Source organism: Balaenoptera ricei, chromosome 10 (assembly GCF_028023285.1).
Source record: "Balaenoptera ricei isolate mBalRic1 chromosome 10, mBalRic1.hap2, whole genome shotgun sequence".
Taxonomy (NCBI): domain Eukaryota; kingdom Metazoa; phylum Chordata; class Mammalia; order Artiodactyla; family Balaenopteridae; genus Balaenoptera; species Balaenoptera ricei.
The window spans coordinates 103,597,125-103,622,228 of NC_082648.1; the positions used below are offsets into that span (position 1 = coordinate 103,597,125).

At 62.8% G+C, this 25,104-nt stretch overlaps 1 protein-coding gene across 4 annotated transcripts in view; it reads left to right on the forward strand.

Moving 5' to 3' along the window:
- GRAMD4 (GRAM domain containing 4) overlaps positions 1-25,104 on the forward strand; it is a 77,555-nt gene that overhangs the window by 47,868 nt on the left and 4,583 nt on the right. For 3 of the 4 annotated variants that reach the window (XM_059937187.1, XM_059937190.1, XM_059937189.1), the window contains 11 exons: positions 9,557-9,677; positions 16,257-16,318; positions 18,427-18,559; positions 18,949-18,974; positions 19,557-19,648; positions 20,966-21,057; positions 22,113-22,185; positions 23,358-23,429; positions 23,812-23,855; positions 23,931-24,040; positions 24,771-24,925. In XM_059937187.1, coding sequence (XP_059793170.1) covers positions 9,557-9,677; positions 16,257-16,318; positions 18,427-18,559; positions 18,949-18,974; positions 19,557-19,648; positions 20,966-21,057; positions 22,113-22,185; positions 23,358-23,429; positions 23,812-23,855; positions 23,931-24,040; positions 24,771-24,925 — 980 coding nt within the window. The remainder of the gene's footprint in view (positions 1-9,556; positions 9,678-16,256; positions 16,319-18,426; positions 18,560-18,948; positions 18,975-19,556; positions 19,649-20,965; positions 21,058-22,112; positions 22,186-23,357; positions 23,430-23,811; positions 23,856-23,930; positions 24,041-24,770; positions 24,926-25,104) is intronic. The other variant, XM_059937188.1, reaches the window with a different exon arrangement.

The following is a 25,104-nucleotide window of genomic DNA, read 5'->3' on the forward strand; positions in this document are numbered from 1 at the left end:
TGACAGCCCCTGGGGGACACGGTCCCGTTGGGGGGCTGCGCAAGATGAGGCCACCTTCTGAGTGACCGGCTCAGCGCTTTCCGCCTGGCGGGAAGTTGGCCTCCTGTTTCTTCTCTATCCGAGAGGAGGAGGAAAATTGATTGCAGGGATTTGTATCGTCTTTGTCCTGTGCAAGGAGCCAGCTGTGCTCTGCACTGCAGTTGACCTAAATATGTTGCCGGAGGGAGCAGACCCATAATATCCGCCGTCATGGGGTCTAATCATCGTTGCAGGCATAGGGAGAGTTGCGTGGCCTTGGGGCAGCCATTTGCTCAGAGAAAGGCTTGTAGGAGAGAAATGATCAGAATGCTGATGGGTTTTATTTATTTAGCTGTCTTTGTGCCCCCAGGAGAGGAGGCACCTGGAAGAGGCGGGAAGCCTTCTTAACGTTTGCTGTGAACTGGGACGAGTGGATTTGCCAGGCTGTACCTAAGCGTCCTTGTCTGCGGGGCCGCTGTCCTCTCACTGGCTTGCGGGGGGGGGGGGGGCGGCTTTGAGGAGTGAGGAGGGCAGGACTGCGGGGGTTCCTGGGAGGAGGGAGGAGCCCGCTGGTCTCGGCTCCACAGAGCGGCCACCCCGGGAAGGCCCAGGAGAGCAAGGGGCAGCTTGAGGGGGGATGGTGCCCGCGGGAAGGGCAGGGCCGAGGGGGCTTTGTCAGGAGCCCAGGTTAAGAGGACGTGGCCCGAGGCCCCCCTGCCTCCAGGACTGGAGTCCGTGAGTGTGTCTGCACGCTTGCAAGCAGGCGAGGAGCATCCCTGGAGCTTGGGACGGGAGCTGTGTGTCCACACGTGTCCACAGCGGCCTGGCTGACCACCTCCACATGGTGGGAACCAGCTGCACGTGACCCCTCGCAGGTGAGTGGCGTGGGGAAGGGAGTCCGGGGCGTTGAGGAAAACGCGGTTTCCTGCGGATGACGCTGTGGATGAGGAGGCGGCCGGGGCTGCCTTGCCCTTCAGGTGGAGCCAAGGTCCACAGAGGGGACTGGAGGGTGTGTGGGCGATGGGGTTCAGAGGAGCAGATGGGAAGGCACCCAGCACCCCGAGCTCGGCTCCCAGGAGCAAGGCCGCGGTGGCGTGAAGCCCGTCGCCTCTGTTTCGCCCACGTGAAGCTCCGTGGCCGGCGAGTCCGCCCACGCCTGTCCTCGAGAGGCGGTGGGAGCCCCTGCACACCCGGCCGAGCCCGAGGCGGCCCCCCCCCCCCCCGGGACGCACGCTCACTACTGCGGAGGGCCGGCCGCCCGGAGCCCGGGTGGGGGGGGGGACTCTGCGGGGGGTCCCTGGGAGCTTCACCCACCCTCACCCGGTGCGCCTCGACTGAGCACTGACTCTGCGGGGGGTCCCTGGGAGCTTCACCCACCCTCACCCGGTGCGCCTCGACTGAGCACTGACTCTGCGGGGGGTCCCTGGGAGCTTCACCCACCCTCACCCGGTGCGCCTCGACTGAGCACTGCCGTAAGCCAGGCCCTCCGTGGGGGCCTCCGAAGTGGGTCCCGCGGGAGGAGGCTGAGCAGTGCTCCGCGGGCGCTCACGAGGGCACTCATGAGGGCAGAGGGTCTCCACGTGGCTCCAGGGCCCAGGCTCTCCCACTGCCAGGGGGAGCACGTCCTCTCAGAAGGGGGCCCCAGGGCCCCGCCTGCGTCGGGACAGGAGACCCGCCTCCCGAGGGTCCAGGGTCCAGCGGGACGCTGCACCTGGGTGGCCCTGGGGTCAGGTCACGCAGGCGAGGTGCCTGGGGCACCACCGGATGCCACTCCGGGCGGGTGTGGGTGCTTGGTCACGGCAGCGTCCTCGCTTTGACAGAGCCTGGTGCGTTACACTTGCACAGCGTTTGCTTGTGGAGTTGTGTGCGGGCAGTGGCTTCTCCGCACAGCCAGGTGTACGTGGTGTGGGGTCCAGTGGAGGTCCCCGTGGAGGCTGGGGCTCCTGAGCGGATTACGTGTCAGGGCTCTGGACCCCCGATCGTCTGAGTGCCCCCCCGCCACCTCCCAGCAGGTGCTCTGTGTGCAAGGACATCACAGGTGGGGACTCTGAGTGCCCTTGAGTCCTCAGGGCCAGGGTCCCCAGGAACCCCAGTAGGAGGCGGGGGGAGGCCGAGGCCCGAGGTTTGGGGCCTGCGTGCCTGGCGTGCAGGATGCAGACGTCCCTCAGGTGCTGGTGGCCGGCCACTCACTCCTGGCACCGTTTGCTGAATTCCCACCATGGCCCCCGCCTCCCACTGGTGTCCTCTCTGCCTGGTTCTCGACCAGCCTGGTGCGTGCGTCCTGCAGTTCACTTGCTGTGCTGTCCCCACTGCCCAGTGTCCATTCACCGCATCTTTCCTGGCTTCCCCTTGAGCCAGGCTGGGTCCTGGGCCGTCACAGACAGTGAATCAGACAGGGTCCTCTCTCTGGGGCCTGAGTTGGGGCATCTTGCAGCTGAATGTGACTTAGGAATGTGGCATGCTTACCAGGGGTCATGTTTGCTGAGCCCCTCCCTGTGGAGCTGTGTCACCTGAGGGAATCCCCTCCCAGCACCCTGGGGAGGACCCGTGTTGTCCCTGAAAGGAAAAAGCAAGACCCACAAGGGAAGATGACAAAGGGCCACATAAGATGGGAGGGGGTCAGGGGGGTCTCTCTGGGGGAAAATGGCGCTTGAGCCAGCACTGAGGTCGAGGGGCACCAGCATGTGCAAAGGTCCTGGGGCGGGGTCTGACTGTGGAGGCATTTGGGCACCTGAGAGAAGGCTCCTGTGGCTTGAACCCAAAGAGCAAAGGTGAGAGCAAGAGCACAGGGCGTCGAAGTTGGGAGTGGGGTGGGGCCTCAGGCTGGAAGGACTCCCTGTGTGGCCAGTTTGGGCAGGACAGCGTCAGGTTCTGACTTACACTTTAGAGGAGCCTCTGGCTGCCGTTTGGAGCCAGACTGGAGGGTGTGAGGAGAGCTGGGGTGCCAGTTAGGAAGCACGGTGCGAGCCGAGATGAGAGCGGGTGGGTTTGGGGGTGTTTGGAGGAAGAACCCCGACAGGTGGGGGTGAGGGCCCTGCCCATCTGCACCTGGCACGGGGCCCCTCTGCTGTAAATAAGCCAGACTGAGAGGGGTGGGGCATAGCCCTCCTGGGGCTGGCGGTCCGAGGCCTGGCTTCCCGCAGCCCTGGAGCAGGGGTCTCTGCTCTCCTGTCACCCGTCTCCGTGGCTGCTCTTCGCTCATTGCCTGGCCCCGGAGCAGGGGTCTCTGCTCTCCTGTCACCCGTCTCCGTGGCTGCTCTTCGCTCATTGCCTGGCCCCGGCTGGACCCTGCTTCTGAGTCTTAACTTGGAAATGTCCCCCAGGCCCTAGGCAGAGGCTGGCCCCTCCCCTGGTCCCCCGCTTTGTGCGGCCCCTTTACAGAGCCTCTCCTGTGCCCCTGGGAGGCACCAAGTCCAGTGGGTTGGGAGGCCATGGTCCTCAGGGAAACTAGGCGGCACGAGGGCCGCGCTGCTTCACCCCAGGACTGAAGGGGGTAGGGGGTCTCTGGAGGGGACCGTGGCTGACAGGAGCCAGGTGGGATGGCTCCCTGCGGGCTTGGCATGGTGTCCTCCCAGCCCCCTTGTCTGGAGGGTCTTCTCCCAGGGGGTGGGAGGGACCACAGGGCCCTGAAGAATGCTGAGCCACATGCCCAGATCAGGGCAGAGCCCAGCGGGAGGGGCAGCGCGGGAGGTCCCGAGGACTCCAAATATTTACCGAGCACGTGGATGCCGGCACTCAGCAAACCTAAACATCTGCCCCTCGTTAGTGGCCAAATCGGGCGAGTCCTGAACTCCCCAGGTGGGAGGTGGGGCTGGCGCCTCTCCTTCCTGCCCGCGCCCCGGACGCCCCCGAGAGGCAGCAGGGTCCCCCCATGGCTCTGCCTGCACGGGGCGGGGTGGCCGCTGTGTAGACACGGCCGCTCTGCCAGCCCGTCTGTTTCTGGGACCTGGGGCTGTCATACTGACCTTGGCCTGAATTTCGGGGTCTTGGGCTCGGCCCTGTGTCCCCAGGTCTGGTGAGGTGGCCAGGACAGGAGAGGAACCTGCTGGGTCCCCCTGAGCCCCATCCTATCCAGAAAGCAGGTTCCAGGCCAGCGAGGGTCTCACTTGACCGGCAGCGAGGGCAGCGGATCCTGGCCTCCCCTGGGCTCCAGTCTACGCCCCTGATTTTGGTGAATTAGTTGGTCACATTCTGAGGTCTCAGGAATGCCTTTTGGGACTTGACCAAGTGAGGCTTCTCCTGTGGGAATTTCCATTGCAGCCTGTCAACCCCACGATTGGGGTGGTCTGTGACCCACCACTCGGACCATGGCTGCCACACACCACACGTGGGGCTGACTTCTGGGTAGAGGGAGCGCTGAGCTGACCCTCAGCCAGACCCTGGAGCCCACTGCTGCACGTAAAGCAGCCTCGGTCCCACCCGGCAGGCCGGTGACCCTGACCCTGCGCCGTCGTGGTGTTGGCTCGGAAGTCTGCCGACCTCCCGGGGAGGGTCGTCCCTCTGTCACTGTTGTCAGAGTTCGCGTTCCTCTGTCCGGGGGGCTGCTTGGTCTGTTTTCCCCGAGGCTGTTGAAAAGGCTCCCCTTGGACATGGCCAGTGGGGGCCATGGGCTGGGCGTCCGGGGTTCATCCTGCCGCCGGCTGACACTCCCCAAGGGCTCCCGCGCTGTGGACGCCGCGGGCCGGGCACAGAGGCCCACCTGCTGGAGCTCCCAGGGCCTGGAGTGGGCGGCACCCGCAGGGTCGGGCAGGCTCTGCGCTGGCAGCTCCTGCTGAGTTACACCTGCAGAGAGCGCCTCAGCAGTGTAGGCTGTTGTCATTGTCACCAAGCGACCGGGGGAGTTGGGTCTCGGGGGAAAGCATACTGACCGCAGGCTGAGCTGCAGGCGGGCGAGCACAGCCCCGCCCCATGGGAGCCCGTGTGGTCCCTTGCCCGGGACCATCTCGGGGACTCTGGCAGGCGCTACCCCTGCCGCCTGGACGCTCCCCTCTCAGGTGCACGGGGCTCGATCCTCCTCCGCAGCCCTGCTCACCTTTGCCCTAGGCTCAGGCTCACTGAACACGGCTGTTCCTACGGCCCAGCCCACCCCCCACCCCCCGCCGCCGAGGGTGGCTCTCTGTGTGGGTCACTTCTTCATCACAAGTGTCCGGAGCGTGCCTGGCGCACGAGGCTGCCCAGTGCTCACTGGCGGAGTGGCCGATGCGGGCTCTGAGCTGCTCCGGTTCAGCCTGGCCCAGGCCGTCAGGTTTGTTTTGCAACTTTAGCTGTTTGCAGAAAAGTGGAAACGGGAGCATTGGCCCAAAGCAGCTGCCCGTGGAGGGGCCGATCTCTGGTCTTGGCCCTCGACACGCTGTCGCGTGGGCAATGGGTGTCTGTCGAGGCTGTGACTCCACGTGGCTTTGTAGCTGGGCCACGGCATGCGCTGCGGCTGCTGTGGCTGTGTCCCATCTGCGCGTGGGCAGCCTTGCCCTAGGGCCCCGGAGCAGCCGAGCGAGGGGTGTGGCGGCGGCCTCGTGTGCCTCTTCGTGGCCCCAGGTCCTCTGCCCTCCGTGAGTCTGGGGCCTGCCTGTCCCGGGTGGGCGGTGGCTCCTCCAGGGTCACATCTTTGAGAACGCTGAGGAGTGAGGGCTCACGTCCAGGAAATGCAGGAGGTGGGCAGAGGGATGAGGGAGGACTGTGTCACCCTGGGGCCGTGACGAGAACGAGCCCCCCATGTACCGGTTCAGAAACAAGAAAAAGCGATTTCTGACGTGACTTGGGTCTCGTATCTGCAGGCGCCTTAGGCCCGAGGGAGGTGACCTAAGATTTCCAGATGGACTCGATTGCATCTTACAGTGATTACATCGTACAAAGGACTTGGGGCGGGATCCTGGAGAAGTTGCCTGCAGCTACCTGTCATTCCCCAGATGTCTGTGGGGCGACCGAGTGGGGAGGGGCTTTGCGGGATGGCGAAGGAGTTCCCCACCTGGAGGACAAGGGTTTGTAGCTGGGCTGTGCTCACTTCTGGGGGGCCGCGGAGGCGGAGAGCAGAACCCCTTCACTCACTCAGCAAGTGCTCGGGGCTCTCAGGTGCTCGGTGTAGACTGACCCCCAGGCCCAGTGCTGAGCCCTAAAATTTTATAATTTACGGTTGATTTACAATGTTATGTTAATTACTGCTGTACAGCAAAATAATTCAGTTATACATATATGTATACATTCTTTTTTATATTCTTTTTCATTATAGTTTATCCCAGGATATTGAATATAGTTCTCTGTGCTATACAGTAGAACCTGTTGTTTATCCGTTCTGTATATAATAGCTTACATCTGCTAACCCCAACCTCCCACTCCATCCCTCCCCCAACCCCCTTCCCCTTGGCAACTACCAGACTGTTCTTTATGTCCCTGAGTCTGTTTCTGTTTCATAGATTGGTTCATTTGTATCATATTTTAGATTCCACATATAAGTGATATCGCACATTATTTGTTTTTCTCTGTCTGACTTACTTCACTTAGTATAATCATCTCTGGTTGCATCCATGTTGCTGCAAATGTGAGCCCTCACTCTTGAGTCAGCGGGTGATGCTTCCCGCTGCCGGGGGCTCTGGTCTGGGCCTGCAGCGGGACCAGCACCCGTCTGCCTCTGGTTGTGGCCTTGGGCCTCCTGCACGGCCGGCGCTGCCCGGGCATGTGCACGGCGGGCGGTGCGCGCATGTTCTCCCGTGGTGGGAGGAGGGTGGGTCTTTCCTTAGCTCCCCCTGTGGGCTCTTTGCTCCCATCGTCCCTGCAGCCCGGCTAGGCCCCCTACCCCACCGTCAGTGCCCAGGTAGGAGGAGAGCCGGAACCCCCGCCCTGGACCAGACTTAGCTCAGGAGCATCTGTGGCCCCCACGCAACTCTGCAGGACTTGCGTCAGGCTGGACTGGGCCCCTTCATCGATGCATAACTCACTTCTTCAGTAGAGGTAGCTGGGGTGCTTTGGGGGAGACAAGAGAAGTGCAGGACTAGACTGTATGCAAAGCGGGTTCCGGAACCTTCTTGCACACCCTCCTCCTCCTGCTGTTTGTGCCCAGCCGTCAGAGGGGTGGCCGTCCATGGTCCTGATCACCTCCCTGTGCACGGTGCTCTCTGAGGCCCCCTTCCTCACTAAGCTCAGCCCGCCCTGGGTCCACAGGCCCAGAGGGTCTGTGTCTTCACTGCAGCTCCAGCCTGGAGATGGGAGGAGACCCGTCCTCAGGAGTGTGGGCTGGGTGGCTGCTTACGGATCTCTTGTGTTGTGTGGCTGGTTCAAGCCATCTGGAACCTTCTTGCCAAAAGCTAGACTCGCCGGCCTGGGTGTCTGAGTGCAGTGAGGCCCTCTGGGGAAGAGGGAGTCAGGACCCCACCCGTCAAGGGCTCAAGGCCCTGCCGAGAAGGTTGCACTGGACTCTGGTGCAGATTTAAGTAAGAAGGACGTGGCTGGGTTTGCTTCTTAGGAAGCGAGTGTGAACTTCTGGGAGTGCCAGTTCCTCAAACTCAGTTTGCTTAGTTCGAAGCCTTTGAGCTTTGGTCGTGGCACGTAAAAACCAAATGGAATCGTGTGTGTTTGCGTGGGTTCTGCAGCGTGAGTCACAGTGCTGGTGTCCCTCGAGGAGAGCAGGATGGCTGGCCAGGGCAGCGTGCAGACGCCCACACCCAGGAGAGGCCGCAGCTGGCCTGTCAGCACAGCGTCCTGGCCAAGAGCCTGGGCTCGGGAGCCAGACCTCCTGAGTTCATGCCCTGTTATGGACTGAACGTTTGCACCTCCCAAAGTGCACGTGGTGGTGGTGAGAGGTGAGCCCTTGGGAGGCGATTAGGGTTAGCTGAGGTCACGATGGTGGGGCCCCGTGATGGAATTAGTGCCCTTATAAGAAGAGGAAGAGATGCCAGAGCTGGCTCTCTGCCTCTGAGGACACAGTGAGAAGGTGCCGTCTGCAGGCCCTGAAGAGAGTCCTCGCCAGGAACTGAATCTGCCGGCACCCTGACCTTGGACGTCCAGCCTCCAGGGCTGTGAGAGATAAATGTCTGTTGTTTAGGCCACCTGGTCTGTGGTATCTTGTTACAGCCGCCTGAGCACACTAAGACACGCCCACCTCCACTGTACAGTCTCCAGAAAGGGAGGCCTCATCTGTGCGTAGAAGTCTGGCCGGTGGTCACCCCTGGGGACGGGGCAGGACAGGATGCAGGGTGGAGGGAGTGGCAGGGGCTGCTGTGGGGCCTGAAGCGCGCAGTCTCTGGATCTGGGTGTCGTCGTGCGGTGTCCGGTCGTGCAGAAATGCAGAGCGACGTCCACTTAGGGCGTGTGCAGCCACGTGTGTACGAGGTTCCTGTCGCCTCTGTAACAGATTTCCACAAACTGGGGGCTTAAAGTAGCCTCCTTATTCTCTTACAGTTCAGAGGCCAGAAGTCTGAAATGAGTGTCACAGAGCTCAAGTCAAGGTGCGGGCAGAGCCGTCTTCCTTCTGGAGGCTCCAGGGGAGACTCTGTGTCCTTGACTCTTCCGGCTCGTAGACGCTGCCCGTGCTCCTGGCTCTTCACAGTCAGTGGGACAGCACCTTCCTGTCTCCTCTCTCTGACCCCTGACCCTCCTGCTTCCTCCTGAGTTTCCATCATTGTGATGACATTGGTCCCATGCACGTAATCCAGGATACACACCCATCTCAAGATCCTTATCACTTCTGCAGGGTCCCTTTGTCCTTGTAAGGTGCTTAGTCACAGCTTCCAAGGTTAGGATGGTCCATCCTTGGGGCCATTCCTCAGCCCACCCCACACTCCCAATTAGAACAGCAGCTACCTGGCACTGGCTTCCATCACACCTGGAATAAATGTCCGGTCCTCATTCTGGCTTCCCGGGCTCTGATGCCCCGCCCGCATCTCATCTGTGACCCTTCCCCCCAGCCCACGGCCCCTCCTGCCTTCGCCTCACCGAGGCTGCTCCTTCTGCCCATCCCACGCTCCCCCCCAACCCCTACCCTGCCGGTCCATGACCTTCTGTTCATCCAGGTTCTGACTCAGACACACCTTGGTCCGGCTTCTCTCGAGCACCCGCTCACCCTCCCACTGTACCCCTCGTCGTCCCGCCGCACCCCTCATCCTCCCGCCGCACGGTTCTCAGGTGGTCAGCAGCTAGGTGGCAGAGCTCTCTGCCCCTCACATGGGCTTTGCTCTGCGGCCGAGACCTCTCAGAACTGCACCTGCTGCATGTGTGTCTGTGGGGTGACCAAGTGCCGCCAGCGTCCCTTCCTCGGGGTGTCCTGCCCCCATGGAGGTGGTTTGGTGAAATGCCTTTTGTGTGTCTATCTTGAATGGGTTTTACTTAGTAAAGACACCCTCACCCTTGCTTCGCCTCAGATCTTGCCCTGACTGTGTAAGAGGAGCCCCGGTTGATAGACTCCTGCGGGTGTGCCCCCCAGGAAGGAGCAAGAGAGCTGCTGTTGCCAGTTGTCTCAGTGCTTTGCAGACCAGCCCTCTCTCGGCACCTCTGCATGGGGGCCAGAATGGACCACATGACACTCACCTGGGCTTCTCTCCCTTCACAGAGGAGGAGCTCCGGAAGCTGCGAGAGGAAACCAACTCGGAGATGCTGCGGCAGGAGCTGGACCGGGAGCGGCAGCGGCGGATTGAGCTGGAGCAGAAGGTCCAGGAAGTGCTGAAGGCCAGGTGAGGGGGGGAGGGCCAGGTGAGGAGGGGGGAAGGCCAGGTGAGGAGCCCAAGGCCAGGTGAGGAGCCCAAGGCCAGGTGAGGAGGGGGGAAGGGCCAGGTGAGGAGCCCAAGGCCAGGTGAGGAGGGGGGAAGGGCCAGGTGAGGAGCCCAAGGCCAGGTGAGGAGCAGGGGAGGGCCAGGTGAGGAGCCCAAGGCCAGGTGAGGAGGAGGGGAAGGGCCAGGTGAGGAGCCCAAGGCCAGGTGAGGAGCAGGGGAGGGCCAGGTGAGGAGCCCAAGGCCAGGTGAGGAGAGGGGAAGGGCCAGGTGAGGAGCCCAAGGCCAGGTGAGGAGCAGGGGAAGGCCAGGTGAGGAGCCCAAGGCCAGGTGAGGAGGAGGGGAAGGGCCAGGTGAGGAGCCCAAGGCCAGGTGAGGAGCAGGGGAGGGCCAGGTGAGGAGCCCAAGGCCAGGTGAGGAGAGGGGAAGGGCCAGGTGAGGAGCCCAAGGCCAGGTGAGGAGGAGGGAAGGGCCAGGTGAGGAGCCCAAGGCCAGGTGAGGAGGAGGGAAGGGCCAGGTGAGGAGGGGGTGAAGGGCCAGGTGAGGAGTCCAAGGCCAGGTGGGGAGGAGGGGAGCTCCAGGTGAGGAGGGGGTAAGGGCCAGGTAAGGAGCACAAGGCCAGGTGAGGAGGAGGGGAAGGCCAGGTGAGGAGCCCAAGGCCAGGTGAGGTGGGGGGAAGGACCGGGTGAGGAGTCCAAGGCCAGGTGAGGAGCCCAAGGCCAGGTGGGAGGAGGGGAGGGCCAGGTAACACTGTCGCCCAGGTAGTATTGCCCTCTTGGTGGGTAGCGGTCCCCTGAGCCAAGACCCTGCTCAAACCCTGAGGTGGCCGGTCCCCGTGAGCGGCCTCCGCCGCCCTCCCAGCCCCTGCCGGACCCAGGGCATCAGGAGGGTACACGGGTGAGTGGTGACGGTGGGCCTGGCCCCGACTTTCTGGGCTGAGTCCTGCCTGTGCCCGCGGCGAGCTGCGATCCTGGGAAAGTGGCTGCCTTCCTGTGCCTCGGGGCCTGGCGGGGGGGGGGGGGGGCGTGTAGGTGCTCCTGCTGCACGCTGGAGGGGGAACGGGCGGAGTCTCAGCTGAGCCCTGGGAGGTCTGGCCGGGCAGGGCTGAAGAGGGACGCGGAGCCCCCAGAACCACCTGACGTCCCCTCAGGTCTTGGCCGGCAGTTGCCCCCAGGACCCTGAGACCCTGCCCAGCCCGCCTGTGTGCTCGCACGCTCACTCCCCACACCCTGCCCCAGTGCCCACTCGGACACACCCCGCCCCGAGCCCCTGACAGCACCCTCGGGCGGGGTCAGCCTGCCGTGGCCTGTCACCTCCTCCCAGCAGGGTCTCTCCATCCTGGGGCGGCCAGAGGCCGCCCCAGCTTCCGGAGGGGGTGGTGTGGACTCCCACCTCTGCCCACGCGAGCTCGGCCCCTGCCTCATGGTGCCACCAGCAAGAAGCGGGTCATTCCAGAGGGATATTTGCAAGTCCTAGGAGCTGTGTTCTTCCCGTCCTGATAAAACCCCCCAGGGCTCCCTGTCCCTGTGTACAGCGTCCAGGCCGGCGGCCTGGCAGACGAGGCCTGGGAGCTGAGGCCGCCAGAGTCTCCACCCCTCCCCCTCACCAGCCTGGCCTCTGGTCCCGCACCCCTTTGTCCAGGCCCCCCTGGCCTGAGTGCACAGCCCTCTCCAGCTTGGGACACCCCAGTCAGAGCTGGCTTTTCCGTGGGGTGGCCTGGCGTCGTTGTCGTTTCTGAGTGTCGTCACTACGGTGGGGCTCTGAAGAGACCCCCGCTCCAGGTACCGCGCCGCGCAGGCTTCAGCTGCTGAAAAGGCCGAACCTCCTGTGCTTCGTGCTGGCCTCCTCTGGGTCTCAGCAGCTGGTTCTCAGCCCCAGGGAACAGGTGGCACTTGGTTCCCTGGGGGAGAAGGTCTTTTAGTTTCCTGCTCTGCTGGGTGTTAGGACAGCTCCGTGGGCTTTCCGGTGCCCCTGAACGAAGGCCACCTGCCTGTCCCACAGGTCAGCGTGGCCCATTCTGCAGTTCTCTGGGGCTCCCCGCGGGGGCCCCCGTGTTGGGGGAGGGTGTCACTTGGTTTGCCGGGCTACAAGGCCGGCACCCCTCCCTGGACCGGAAATCGGACCACGGCTTCAAGCAGTACTTTCCCTGATGTTAAACCTTATGTGAAAATCTGTAGACGTTCAAAGATTCAATTACATTTAATAACGCAAAGAGGTGCAGCCAGCGACCTGACCTGGGATGACTCTGGGAGATCCAGGTGCTTGGCTGGGTGTGGGGTGTATTGTCAGCCCGCTGGCCGGCCAGGCCTGGCCTCTCATGGCATGTCACAGTGCTGTCACCTGCACTGACACGCTTCTGTCTGATGCAGTTTGTGTTTATGTGTGGCTTTACTGGAGGCCCCACTTGCCCTGGTGGCATCGGGCGGCGCTCAGCCTGAGAGGACCCTGTGTGCCAGCTTCCTTTGCAGGGTCCATGTCTTCTGTCTTCCACCCTCCCGCCACCCCCAGCCCGCTCCGGGGGTTTAATCCTCGTCCTTTCACCAAAGCCCCTTGGGTGCCTGGCCCCTGATAGGTTCTGAGGCTACAGACAGATCTGTTTCTTACGGGTCTGCTTGGGGACCAACTGGGGATTACAGGAAAGGAACATCCAGGCCCGGACTGAGGAAGTAGAAGCTGAGGGTCCTGGGGAGCATGGGGTTTAGGGGGGCCTTAGGGTTTAGGAACCTTCTGGAAGCTGAGACCTGAAGGAGGAGAGGAACAGGGAGAAGCAGGTTCCAGGCAAGGGACCTCCTCTTTCCTTGTTATCCTGGTGCCCATCTGGGGTCGCTGTGGGCCGTCCAGGGTGGGCAACTGTGTGGAGGGCCACCTTCACACCTGGGCGCACGCACACACACACACTCGATCTGCAGGATTAAAACATGGTCGTTTATACAAACCTCTGTTTTGCTTTTTAAGAAAATTCCTGGGAAATCGCCTTGGTTTAAGCTTACTCCAGGCGAAGGCCACGTCCAGTTATCCGTCCGAAAGCAACATGGAGAAACTGCCTTTGACCTCCACTGGCCTCTGGTCAGGCCCTGCCCGGGCCCCACCCTTGGGTTTGCTCTCAGCGGCACCTCCCACGGCTCCTCCGCCCTCCCAGCTGCGTTGAGGGGGCCGGAGGGTGCGTGTCATTGTCCTGTGCTGCACCGCCCACGGTGTTGGTTGGGGCTTTGGCCGGGGCACCCCGTGTGGGAACTACGCAGACCCTGGTGACTGCCTCCCGTGCCCAGCCCGGCCCTGACATGTGGCCCTGGCACCCCCCGCCCGTGGGCTTCAGCATCTGTCCTGCGGCCTCGGGTTGTTGCCGGCGGGATAATTAGATTTTAGAAAAGCCCTCCAGGCGCACTCCACTCCAGACTTGTTCCGCTGATCGTTAAACATCAGCGGAGGTTGTTCCAAAACATTTAGAAGAATCCACAGTTATTAGGAGTACAGGGCCCTTTCTTCTGATGAAGTGAAGTCCCGGGCGGGCATTCGTGTTGCTCTGAGGCCACCGCTCACTCCCCACCTACCCGGAGCTGTGGGTGGACGCGGCTGGGAGGCCCTGATACGCTGTCTGCCCTCTGCCTTCCTCTTAATGTTCAGAACGTCATTGCTGTGCGCTGTGTTGTCAGTCTGTTTCCCACGTCCCGTGCAAGTTACAGGCGCTCACGATGTTCCATATGTGGTGTGACGGGAAGAAGGTAAAATTCCCCGCCACCTGGAACACCTGCGCCCGTGTTGCCAGCCGTCTTTCCCTGCAGGCAGCTAGCAGCCCATTTATACCTAAATACCTGTCCGATTCTAGCGGTGATTATGTTGGAAAGGTCACACAGCCAGTGGCTGTGCAGTATCAGTATCATCAGATGCAAGCCAAATGGTACCAAGCACGGCACCCCCAGACAGCCCCGCCGGCCACTCAGACCCCAGGCCCAGCTGTGGCTGAGCGGCGCGGCGTCCTTCAGGCCCACGAGTCCTCAGTGGCACACCTGGGCCCGGGCTCTGCTGGGAGCCCATTTGTTAGTGCTTCCTGTGTGAGCTGCCTCTTCAGGACCCCCGGCCAGTTCCGGGAATGTCCTGGTCCGGAGGCCTGGACACCGGCCCAGAAACAGAGGGAACCCAGTCTGGGGTCTCCTGCGTGCCCCAGCTCCCCTCCTGTTCCCAGTAAATCCCCGTTTGTCAGTAGCTCTGAGCACGGATGGCCGTTGGGGCAGCCTGGCCACAGCGAGGGGTGGGCGTGGAGGCCTAGCCCCCTCCTCTTCCACCGTGGCTCCCTTCTCTGGGACCCCCCCCCCTCTGTCTCATGGTTCCCTGTCCACGGCTTCACGAGGCTGCAGGCTCGCCCCCTGCTCACCCTGCCCTTCTCGGATCCAGCTTGTCCTCCGCGCTTCCTGCTCCAGCTCGGCGTGGCCGTGATGGGCTGCAGTTACGGGTTATAAACCCGCAGAGCGGGTCGGTTCACGGAGGTGCTGGAGGGGGAGTGTTACCGGGTCTAAGCTCCTACCGCGCACCGCACGACGGGCCAATATCGAGAGGCGAGTTGTTGGGACAGGGAGTAACGACTTTATTCAGAAAGCCAGCAGACCAAGAGGATGGTGGGCTCGTGCCCGAAAGAGCCAGCTTGCCTGAGTTAGAATTCAGGCTCCTTTTATACGAAAAGGGGAGGGAGAGTAAAGCCAAACATTTCCTGGTTCCCATCAGCCCCCAGAGGGGATGTGTTCATTTCTTCCTGCCTGCGGTCATTCACAGGTGGGCCTGGGCAGGAGGTTTCCTGTGAGCTAAACAAAGGTATTTTAGCTTAACGCTCATGACCTGGGAGGCAGGGTTCCCAGAGATGGGCCACTATGTATAATTAAAGCTTATAGGCAACATCTCTTTAGTGATGAACTTGTGATAGGATACAAAGGTTCTTCCCCATTACAAGATCACGTTGTGTGAACAGAGCAGGATGCCGAGGGGGCGCGCCTGCCGAGGGTCTCCCAGCCCCACTGTCTCTGTCCTGGCAGAGCCCCCCGTGCCCCCCCAGTCCTGCCGAGGTTTGCCTGGGTGGTGCCACTTTTCCCACATCCTGGGATCTCTGCTGCACTGGGAACCACGGCAGCAGTGTGGCGTGTTGGTAGCCCAGGCCAGTGCAGGGTGAGGAGGGCAGGTGGGCTGGCCAGTCAGGGACAGGGCACTGCCCAAGGGAAGGGGGTCCGGCCAGCGGCTGGGGGCCAGTCCGTCAGGGCCTGTGGCTGAAAGTCAGGTCTGTGGTCAGGATCTGGCGGGCGGCCAGGAACTCCGGGATGGCTCTGAGGTCGGGTGACTGCTGTGGTCAGGTGCCGCGAGGCCGCAGGGGCAGTGAGCCGGGTAGGTGGCCGGCACGGACCAAGCTGGGACCTGTGCACAGCTTGCACCTGTGCACCCAGCCTGTGGTCTTGCATGGTGCTTGCTAAATATGTGTGTCGCTGAGTACCTTTTCATTAGCAGGCCAAGTAACTGGTGTAAGAGCTGTTTATTCTGAGCTTAACATTAAATAAAGAAGCAAATGAGTCAAAATTAATAGGAAAGAAAAGAGTTGTATGTTTGAGACAGTGTTTGGTCATCAAAAAACAAGAAGTGTAGGACTTCCCTGGTGGTGCAGTGGTAAAGAATCCTGCCAATGCAGGGGACGCGGGTTCGAGCCCTGGTCCCAGAAGATCCCACAAGCCGCAGAGCAACTAAGTCCGTGCGCCACAACTACTGAGCCTGTGCTCTAGAGCCCGCGAGTCGCAACTACTGAGCCCGCGTGCCACAACTACTGAAGCCCCCGCGCCTAGAGCCCGTGCTCTGCAACAAGAGAAGCCGCCACAATGAGAAGCCCGGGCACCACAACGAAGAGTAGCCCCCGCTCCCTGAAACTAGAGAAAGCCCGCACACAGCAACGAAGACCCAGCGCAGCCAAAAATAACTAACTAACTAACTAACTAACTAACTAAAGTGTGCCCGTGAGGAATGCAGCTCTGGGCTTGCCCTACTGCCCTCACCTGGCGTCTGAGCTGAGCAGCCAGGACCCCAGAGGGAGCCCCGAGGGTGGGAACGGCACTCTGGTGTTGGGCGTGGCTTCCGTGGGCGTGGCTCCCGTGAGCACGGGAACTTTGCGAAGCCCGGACTCATCGTGCTGCGTTTTTTTTTTTTCTTTTTTATAAATGTATTTATTTATTTATTTATTTATTTATTTATTTTATATTTGGCTGTGTTGGGTCTTCGTTTCTGTGCGAGGGCCTTCTCCAGTTGCGGAGAGCGGGGGCCTCTCTTCATCGCGGTGCGCGGGCCTCTCACTGTCGCGGCCTCTCCCGTTGCGGAGCACAGGCTCCAGACGCGCAGGGTCAGTAGTTGTGGCTCACGGGCTTAGTTGCTCCGCGGCATGTGGGATCTTCCCAGACCAGGGCTCGAACCCATGTCCCCTGCATTGGCAGGCAGATTCTTAACCACTGCGCCACCAGGGAAGCCCCGTGCTGCGTTTTGAACTAACAGAGATCTTGCTTCTTCTCCCCCCTCTTTAAGAGCCGAGGACCCGCCAGCTCAGCAGCCTCCAAAAGGGCAGGCCCAGGTCAATAATGGAGCAGGTAGGCCTAGGGGATGGAGATGGGGTGGGGGGGTTTGTTTCTGTTCCCCGGCGCACTTGCTCACTTCTGGGGACCCCCTCCTGTTGGAACTGGGTTAGTGTCTCTGATTACCAGTTGGTGAGTCTCCGTAGCAGATGCAAGGCATTCGATCAAAACATGACTTTATTTTCTCCTAAAAATACAACGCGACATCTCTCCCAGCCCTTCCCCAAAGAGGAATCATGTCGTGGTCACACTGGCTGCTTGGCCCCTGGCCTGGCGACCTGCTTCCAGAGGCCAGCTGTCCTGACAAGGGGGTTGGTGGGGAGGTGGGGTCAGCTGCGGGCATTGTACCCAGCGCCCCCCAGGTCAGGACGCAGAGCTCCTTTCAGTGCCTTCTCTTCCCACCCTGAGCTTGAGTTCCTTACCTCCCTCCGCACTTGGCACTTTCTGAAATTGTCCTTCAGAGGATGGCATGGGGGGAAACTGGGCTTCTCGAGGGGCCGGATTTGTGGTGGACCCAGGTCCCTCGCAGGCTGACCGTTGACGCTAAGCCCCTGCCTGTGCTGGGGGCTCAGAGAGCCACACCAGGAGGGCCTTCGGTTAAGCCCTGCCCAGTGTAAAGGTGAGGAGACCGAGGCCCGGGAGGGAAGGCCTCTCAGGCTTACGCTCCAGGTGGAGGCTGAGCTCAGACCAGAGCCGGGTCCTGACCCCCTACCTGCCGTCCAGAGAGGGAGACGTCTCTTTCCCAGGGCTCCGGTGCTGGACCCGCCGACAGGCCGGCCGGGTGCGGCATTGGCTGCTGTGTCCACTGGGTCATGGTCCCCTTGGGTTCTCAGGGTTGATGACCAGTGGCCCAGGTTCTGAGCCAGGTACAGCACTAGAAACCCCCCCCCCCCCCGCCAAGGCCCCTGCTGTGCGTGGCAACTGATGAGCCTCCTGCACTCGTGGGAAGTGTCAGAGGAGAGTCCTTCCACCCCGTACCCACACCGAGGGCCGCCGTGTCGTGCTCTGTGTGGGAGGTGGGGAGTGTGGGTAGGGAGGGAAGGACCCCACCAAGTGCAGCCCCGAGGACGTAGGTGGCGGGGACGGGTGCTCTCCGTGGTGCTGGGGTGGAGTGGGGCTCGGGAGCGCCGTGAGGCCTGTCCACTCGGGCAGCCCGCCTGACCTAGACCCGGGGTCGGCGAACTACAGCTCCCCATCTGCCTTTACGTTGAAAAAAATCTTCTTACACTTTTAAATGGTTGAAAAAAAATCAAAAGGATTTGACACGTGAACGTTACATAAATTTCAGCTTTCGGCGGCGTCAGTGTGGTTTCCTGGGGACGCAGCCACGCCCGTCCCATTACTCACTGTGCGCAGCTGCTGTCCAAGCGGTTATAGGGCTGAGCCTGCCTAGACTCTCTCCCTAAAGACCCTGTCGTGCTCCAGGTGGGCTGCGAGAACCCCGGGCCCTTGCCGCCCCTCCTCTGGGCATTTCTGAGCCTCGCGGGCTCTGTGTGCACCACCCTTCATCCCCAGGCCTCCGTCCCTTCGAGCTGGCAGCACACGCCCACCTGCGTGCACTCCATCCCCCTCTAACTGTGGTGGGACGGCGCCCCCTGCAGGCGACTCCACGACCTGCTCTCCGACGGGACGGACTTGTTCCGCGGGATTCGAGCTGGTTTTCTTGAGTCTGATGTGGGTGACTTCACTGGCGCCCCCAGCGGACCACAGCCCCTGACGCACGCCCACTGGCTGTTCCCCAGGGTCCGGGTGTCCCTGGGAGTGAGCCCACCTGGCCACTTCCCAGACCAACCAGTGTGCCCGGCGGCGGGGGGTGGTCAACGCAGCGCCAGTGGTGGGCTGAGAGCCCGCCTGGACGGCACCTGCGCTGGAGACAGCCTCCAACAAGCCGGGGGTCGGTGTGAGGAACACGGGGACCCCCGGGGTCTGCGTTGGTTGGTTTGCACCTCGTGGTGAAGTGGGTCAGGCTCTGTTCTCAGGGCACCCGGCCCCTGACGGTTCTGGCGTGGACGTGCCCTCGCCGGCCCAGCCGGGAGCCCCACCCGCCAGTGCCCCCGCCTCTGCCGCTCTGTAAGGCCCCTCTTGGCCTGCTGCCCTCACCCGGACCCACCCCCGTCCTGCAGACCGACGGAGCCAGGGGCTGTGCCCCCGTGTCCAGAAGTGGTTCTATGAGAAATTCGGGGAGTACGTGGAGGACTTCCGGTTCCAGCCCGAAGAGAGCACGGTGGAGACGGAGGAGCCCCTCAGCGCCCGGAGGTGGGGCCCTGGTGGAGGTCGGGGTGGAGGGATGGAGCGGGACGGCCCCCGGGGCTCCCTGGGCCCAGCTTTGCGGCCGTCCGGCAGGACAGGCCTCCTCGGGGCGGCAAGCAAAGCCGGGGAGGTTTTGCGGGGGAGGCCTCACGGCCGTGCCCCCCAGTCAGTGGTCGTACTGGTGCTTTGCGACAGACGCCACGCGGGGACGGTGGCGAACCCGAGAGTGCCCGCGGGCCGGGCTCTCAGACTCGGGTGGGGGCAGCGTGGGCGGGAGACGAGGAAGCCGCCCCTCGTGGGTCACCCGTGCTCCCCGAGGGCCCGCAGGGAGCTGCGGCGTCAGGACGCGGCTGCAGCCGAGTGGGTGCTGGCGCTCATCTCTTCCCCCCTCTTAGGTTGACCGAGAACATGAGGAGGCTCAGTAAGTACCCGGCGTGGACTTAGTAAGTACCCGCTCGTCTCTGGCTGTGTGAGCCGCTGGGGCCAGGGCCGCCCGGGGGGTGACTGCGGTCTTGCACTGAACTGGACTTGCTTCCGGAAGCACGTTTTTCAGGATTTCCCAGCCCAGCCTTCTTCCTAACGCTGTGGGAAATATGTCCCAGGCCCACCCCATCTGTCTGTCCGCCCCTGGCCCATGGCCAGAAGCCGAGTTTCCCTCCAGGCCTGGGAGCCCCGGCGAAACGTGGTGCTTCTCCAGATACTTGTCAGGGCCTGGGGTCTGTGAACTAAACCCCCGTTCCCCGCCTGCGGGCACGGGCCGGGGCAGACAGGCAGACAGACGTCTCCTCGTGGGGACGGAGGACGGGCCGCAGCCTGGGAGTGGCCGCGGGAGCGCTGGCCTGGGGTCAGGCGCGCTGGGTGCCCACGACGGTTGGGGTTTGCTTTGCTCCTTTTGGTTCCCTCCCCCACCCCGCACCGCCAGCTGGTGCAGCAGCCGGACCGCCAGGTGTGTCCGAGGGCCGGGCTGGCGCTGGCCTGACCTCGTGGTCCGTTCTGTCCCCAGAGCGCGGTGCCAAGCCCGTCACCAGCTTTGTGAAGAACCTCTCTGCCTTATCCGACTGGTACTCCGTCTACACGTCTGCCATCGCCTTCACCGTGAGTGCTCCCCGCGGGTGGCTGGTGGGCTGTGCACCCTCCCTGAGGTTTCCTGAGGGACCCCCCCCCCATCCCTGCTGTGCGGGGCAGCTCCTGGCCTCGGTGTTTCCGTCTGTAAAGTGGGCTGCAGGGCAGCTGTAAGGACTGGATAAGGGTGTTGTGGGGTGCAGCCCGGGGCTGGCACTGGGGCTCCCCACCTGCCCAGAATCCCCGCAGCAGTGTTCTCAGGAGAGGGCCTCATGCCAAGCTTATGGCCGACTTTCCCAAGTGGGTTGGGGAAGGGCCGGTGGGGCGGTCTGTCTGCTTGTGCAGAAACCAGCCGTCCCTCCCATCAGGCACCGGCGGCTGGGGGAGGCTCCTGGCGGGCGCACAGTGGCCTAGGGGCCAAGCAGGCCACCAGGCCTGGGGAAGGTAGGCGGCGCTGGGCCAGCATCACGGGGTGCTTTGGGGAAGACAGGCCCAGTCGCAGTCTGAATTGTCCTGCGGTGGCTGCTCCCAGCCCTGCCCGGGGAGACCCTGCTGTCCAGTGGAAGGAGGGTGGAGGGGGAGAGCCACAGCCCCCAAAGGCCCCATCTCTGCAGAGGCCCCCATAGGTGGCCTCCACCTGAGAGGGTCCCGAGGGCTGCCCTGAAGCCCCAGGGGCCCACCGTCCACCGGGGAGATGGGTGTTGTGCACATGCAGAGGACAGGCCGTGGTGGCCAGGGGCCAGCCCCCTCCACCCTGGAGCTCTCCTGCGGCCACCCTTCACAAGCACTCTGCTCCATGGGGCCTTGGCTGCTTTGGGTCCCAGGTCCCTAGTTCCGCCTGTGTGTTACGGCTGAGCTAGCCCTGCCCGCCGTTCAGACCACCTGCCAGGCCTCCTCCTGAACCCACTGCATGCATCCCCTACACTCTCTGAGCGCCAGCGCTGTGCCCCGCACTCTGCCTGCCCTGTGGCGCGGGGTAGACGGTCAGCAGTGCTGGGTACACGGATGCCTCCGGCTCTGGCAGGTGGGCCCGCAGCGGCGGTGGGCCAGGGCCTCTGTGGGGTCAGCCCTCCTCCTGTGATCCCGGGCCACGTCCAGGCTGCTCCTTCCGGGGCATAACCGCTCCCCGCCCACCCAGAGCAGTGTTTCCATCTCACCTCCTCCCTGAGCGGGTTTGTCTACGCTGCGTGCCCTGGTCCTCGGGCCTGCGGAGGGCTGCTGGGGCCTGGTCTCCCTGCCTGCGAGCGCGGCCTGCCTGGCTTGGGGAGAGAGGGATCTGGTCTGTCCTGAACCACGCTGGCAGGTCGCCTAACCGTCTCCCTCCCGACCTGTTTCTCTCCAAACCCGCAGGTGTACATGAATGCCGTGTGGCATGGCTGGGCCATCCCCATGTTCTTATTTCTAGCAATTTTGAGGTTATCCCTCAATTACCTCATAGCCAGGTAGGTGCTCCGGTTTGTTGTGTGTTCGCGGCTGTGCTGTCTTCCTGCGTTACACGCACGGCAGGGCACGTGCTAAGCCGGCTCTGTGTCACGTGCTGGCGTTTTGAGAGGTTGTCCTCTGATAGTTCCCGAGCCCCCAGGAGGATGGTTTGCTGCAGCGGGCAGGGTGATTCCCAAACCCCAGCAGCTCTTTCCAGCAGGCTGCCAGTGGGTGCCGGCTTTGGGGTCACTCTGGCCCCTCCTCCGGTCGTGCTGCTTTTGGGCAGGAAAGTCCCCCCTCCACACACACCTCAGCAGTGACATACCAATGGGTGGAGGGGGGTTGACGGAGCTGCAGCGGTTCTGTGCCCTGGGAGGTCCCCACTGGTTGGGGTGCAGGTGCCGAAGAGGCGCTGGGACTCAGCAACCCCAGAGCCCAGGGCCACGCGGTGTCTTCCCTGCGCCCTCTCCGAACACCCCCTTTCCATCTCGAGGCTGGGGGTGGGCGGCGCTATTGGAAGCCAGCACGCTGGGGTGGGAGCCCCGCATCCCCGGGCCCTTCCGGGTCTGTGTGGACCTGAGGTCGCCCCACAGAGTGAACCCCAGCTTCACGTCGGGCCTAAGAGGAGGCCCTGCCTTCTGTATTTTCACTGAGCCGTTCAAAAGTTCACTTTACACACTGTTTTTCTAGGTGCTTCTCTGCGGTTGCCTAAGTTGGTTCATTTGAAAACGTTTCTCATAGAAAACTTTTAAGCCCTTATGAAAGGGTTCTCCGTGCCCAGACTAGACGTGGTTCACTAAAGTTGTTGCCATTGCCACTTCCTTATTTTGAGAGGCTCGTCACCTCTGGGTGCTTGTAAATGTGTGCCCACCCCCAGGAGGGCCCCTGGGGAGGGATCCGTGGGGGTGACCTGGGTCATCTCTCAGGAGCCTAGGAGGGGGCCCTGGTGGTCTCGGCAGATGGCCGGGTGTTTCTGAAGCTCCTGTCCCAGTGGCCAAAATTTCCGGGGGCGGCTCCTAGTTGGGAGCACAGGCCTGGTGACTTAACGTCACCCCTCTACGGCCACCGCCTGCAGACGATGCTGTCTCCTGTTTGCCAGGGGCTGGAGGATACAGTGGAGCATCGTGCCTGAAGTGTCCGAAGTGGTGGTGAGTCCTGGGAGGGGCTCCATCGCCGGGGGGCCCAGGCTCTACCCGCCAGTGCTGTGCGGGGGCCGCAGGTCCCCCGAGGCCTCCAGGTGCAGCTGTGTGGACGCCGGCGGGGAGCCCTGCCAGGCGAGGAGAGGTCGGGGAGGAGAAGGCCAGCCGCCCCTACGCGGAGCCCTGCGTGGCCGCACCCTGACCCCTCGCCAGCTGATGCCCGAGTGCCCTTCACGAGCCTGGGCTTGGCTGCGTGGGAAGCAGGTTGGCCTGGCCGGGCTTGGCTTGACCTGACCCTCCTCAGCTGGGACGTGATGTGGAAGGGAAGTAGCGAGGGGGCCCCTGTAGCCGCTCACAGCCTCCCGTGGAGAGAGGTGAACAATGGACGGGCTGGACCAGTGGCCTGCCGCCCGATTTTGTAAACAAGGTTTTATTGGCCCCCGTCACGCCTGTTCGTTTACGCTGTGGCTGCTTTGGGGCTGCAGCAGCCAAGCTGCTGTGACCAGCCATTGGGCCTGCAGAGGCACATGTGCTTATCACCTGGCCCTTTACAGAAAGTTTGCCCACCACTCTACGGGGGACTCTTGCCCGTGGGGCTGAACCACCGGGCACAGGCAGGAGGGAGGCCATGGTGCGTCCATGGGCTTCATCAGGTGTTTGAGCACCTACCATGTGCGTAGAGCACACAGTAGGGGTGCAGGATGTGGTGGTGTCTGCAGGGACCCCTTTAGACAGGGGTCAGGGAGGGTGTCTCTGGGGAGGCAGGCCTGTGCCCTTTGGCCCTGGTACCTGGAGGTCTTAGGGAGTTTCTTGCTTAATGAACTCAGACAAGCAGGACAAAATCAGGCCCCCCTGCTGGGACCTCAGTTCCCCCGCCTGTAAAGTGCGGGGTGGGCACGGGCTCTGTGGTCTCAGATGCACCTCTGAAGGTGATCTGTTTAAGCAGCCCTGCCCAGCTGGGGGGCTGCCTACCACCCTCTCAGGCACCAGACGGGTGTCAGCTAGCACAGCTGCCCGTGCTGCCCCCTCGGGCTGGGCCCCCCAGGGCTGCCCGTCCCTCTGACTGTGTTGGGGCAGCAGAGACCTGGTCCCCGGGCTGGGAGGCCTCCTTGCTGTTTTTGTCAGTAATTTCTCTGAACTGTTAAATTTCAGTGGAAATTCTCTTTCCCCTTTGACTGAAGGAGCCTCCAAAGGAAGACCTGACCGTGTCTGAGAAGTTCCAGCTCGTGCTGGACGTCGCCCAGAAAGCCCAGGTACCGCTGCTGGGCTCCAGGTGGGGGAACCCCAGCTACCCAGCCCTCCAGGCCTGGCTTGTCTGGGAGCTGACACCCGAGACAACCCGGTTGGTGGGGAGGGCCCTCTTGGCTTGGTCTGACGCTGGCGCCCCGGCTGGTGGAGGCCCTCCTGACCAGTGCCAGGCAAGCTCCCGGGAGGGTGCGGGCCTGGGTCCCTCATCTCGAGCGGTGCCTTAACCCGTGATTCGGACCGGACCATCACCCAGTCCTCAGCCTGGGAGCGGCTGGGCAGGACCACGGGCTCTGTGGCGCCGGCTGTGGTCTCCCGGGCGCTGGGCGTCTACAGCATTGCCCTGTGGCCCCGGGGGTCTGTCGTGACTGCAGCTGCTTCTTCACACAGAACCTCTTTGGCAAGATGGCCGACATCCTGGAAAAGATCAAGAAGTAAGTCATCAGACCCCGGCCGGCCGCGTCGAGGCTGCGCCCGCCACCTGGCTGAACCTCCCCTCTCCCTTCCAGCCTGTTCATGTGGGTGCAGCCTGAGATCACACAGAAGCTGTACATCGCGCTGTGGGCCGCCTTCCTCGCCTCCTGCTTCTTCCCCTACCGCCTGGTGGGGCTGGCCCTGGGTAAGGAGCCTGCCGGACGGTCAGCGCGCCGCGCCGTCTCATCGGCACCGTCCACGGTGCGTGGGTGGGGGGCGGGCAGGGGGCGCCCGGCCTGAGCTGGAGTGTTGGGTGTGGTGGTCACACAGTTCGGGGGCTCACGGTCTGGGCACTGTCCCCACCTGCCCTTCGGCCCCCAACGTGCAGGTGGGTCCTCGGTCTCTCGCCCCCTCCCCGCCCCCCTCGCCAGGAAAACCGGGGCAGGCAAATGAGGCCGTGGGGGGAAGGACAAACGCCAACGGAAGTGCAGCGTGCTCCGGGCTGTCTGTCTCGTTTCTCTGGGGACCTGGGCCAATGCAGGTGCCCTGACCAGGGTGTGGGAGCCCCTGGCCATCACTGCCGGCTCACCTAGTCAGGGGTGGGCAGGCTGGGGACGGGTCCCCTGAAGTGCTGCTCACGTCCCCTTTGGAGGATGGTGACTTGTGGTTTTGTTTGGTCGGTCGGTTTTAGGGACAGGTTAGTGTTTGGCCTGAGCCACCTCTGGGTTGGAGGCAACAACAACACACCCACAGAAGTGGCTTCCCTTTCAGCTGGGGTCACTTCCCTGCCCTGTGTAACCACCCCAGGACCATCGGCCCACACCTGGGTCCCGGGAGGCCCTCCGCAGAGCGCCCCGTGGGGCGGGGACCGCCGTGCCGGCCACGCGGGCAGGGCCGCAGGGTCCTGGAGAAACGGGGCCTCATTCTGCCCCTAGGACTCTACGCCGGAATCAAGCTTTTTGTCATCGATTTTATCTTCAAACGCTGCCCGAGGCTGAGAGCCAAGTATGACACTCCCTACATCATCTGGAAGAGCCTCCCTACGGACCCCCAGCTCAAGGAGCGCTCCAGCACCGCTGTGTCACGCAGGGTAGGCCCCGCGGCGGCCGGGAGATGCGCCGGCCAAACGCCGCTGTCCCTCACTTCCGGCTTGCGGGGAGGCTGGTGTCTCTGATTCTCGGGGCCCTTGAAACAGACAACTTAAGACAGCTGCGGGGGTGGATTCGCTGTGACCGGCTCTGCTGTCCCGAAGGTCCAGGGCGGACACCC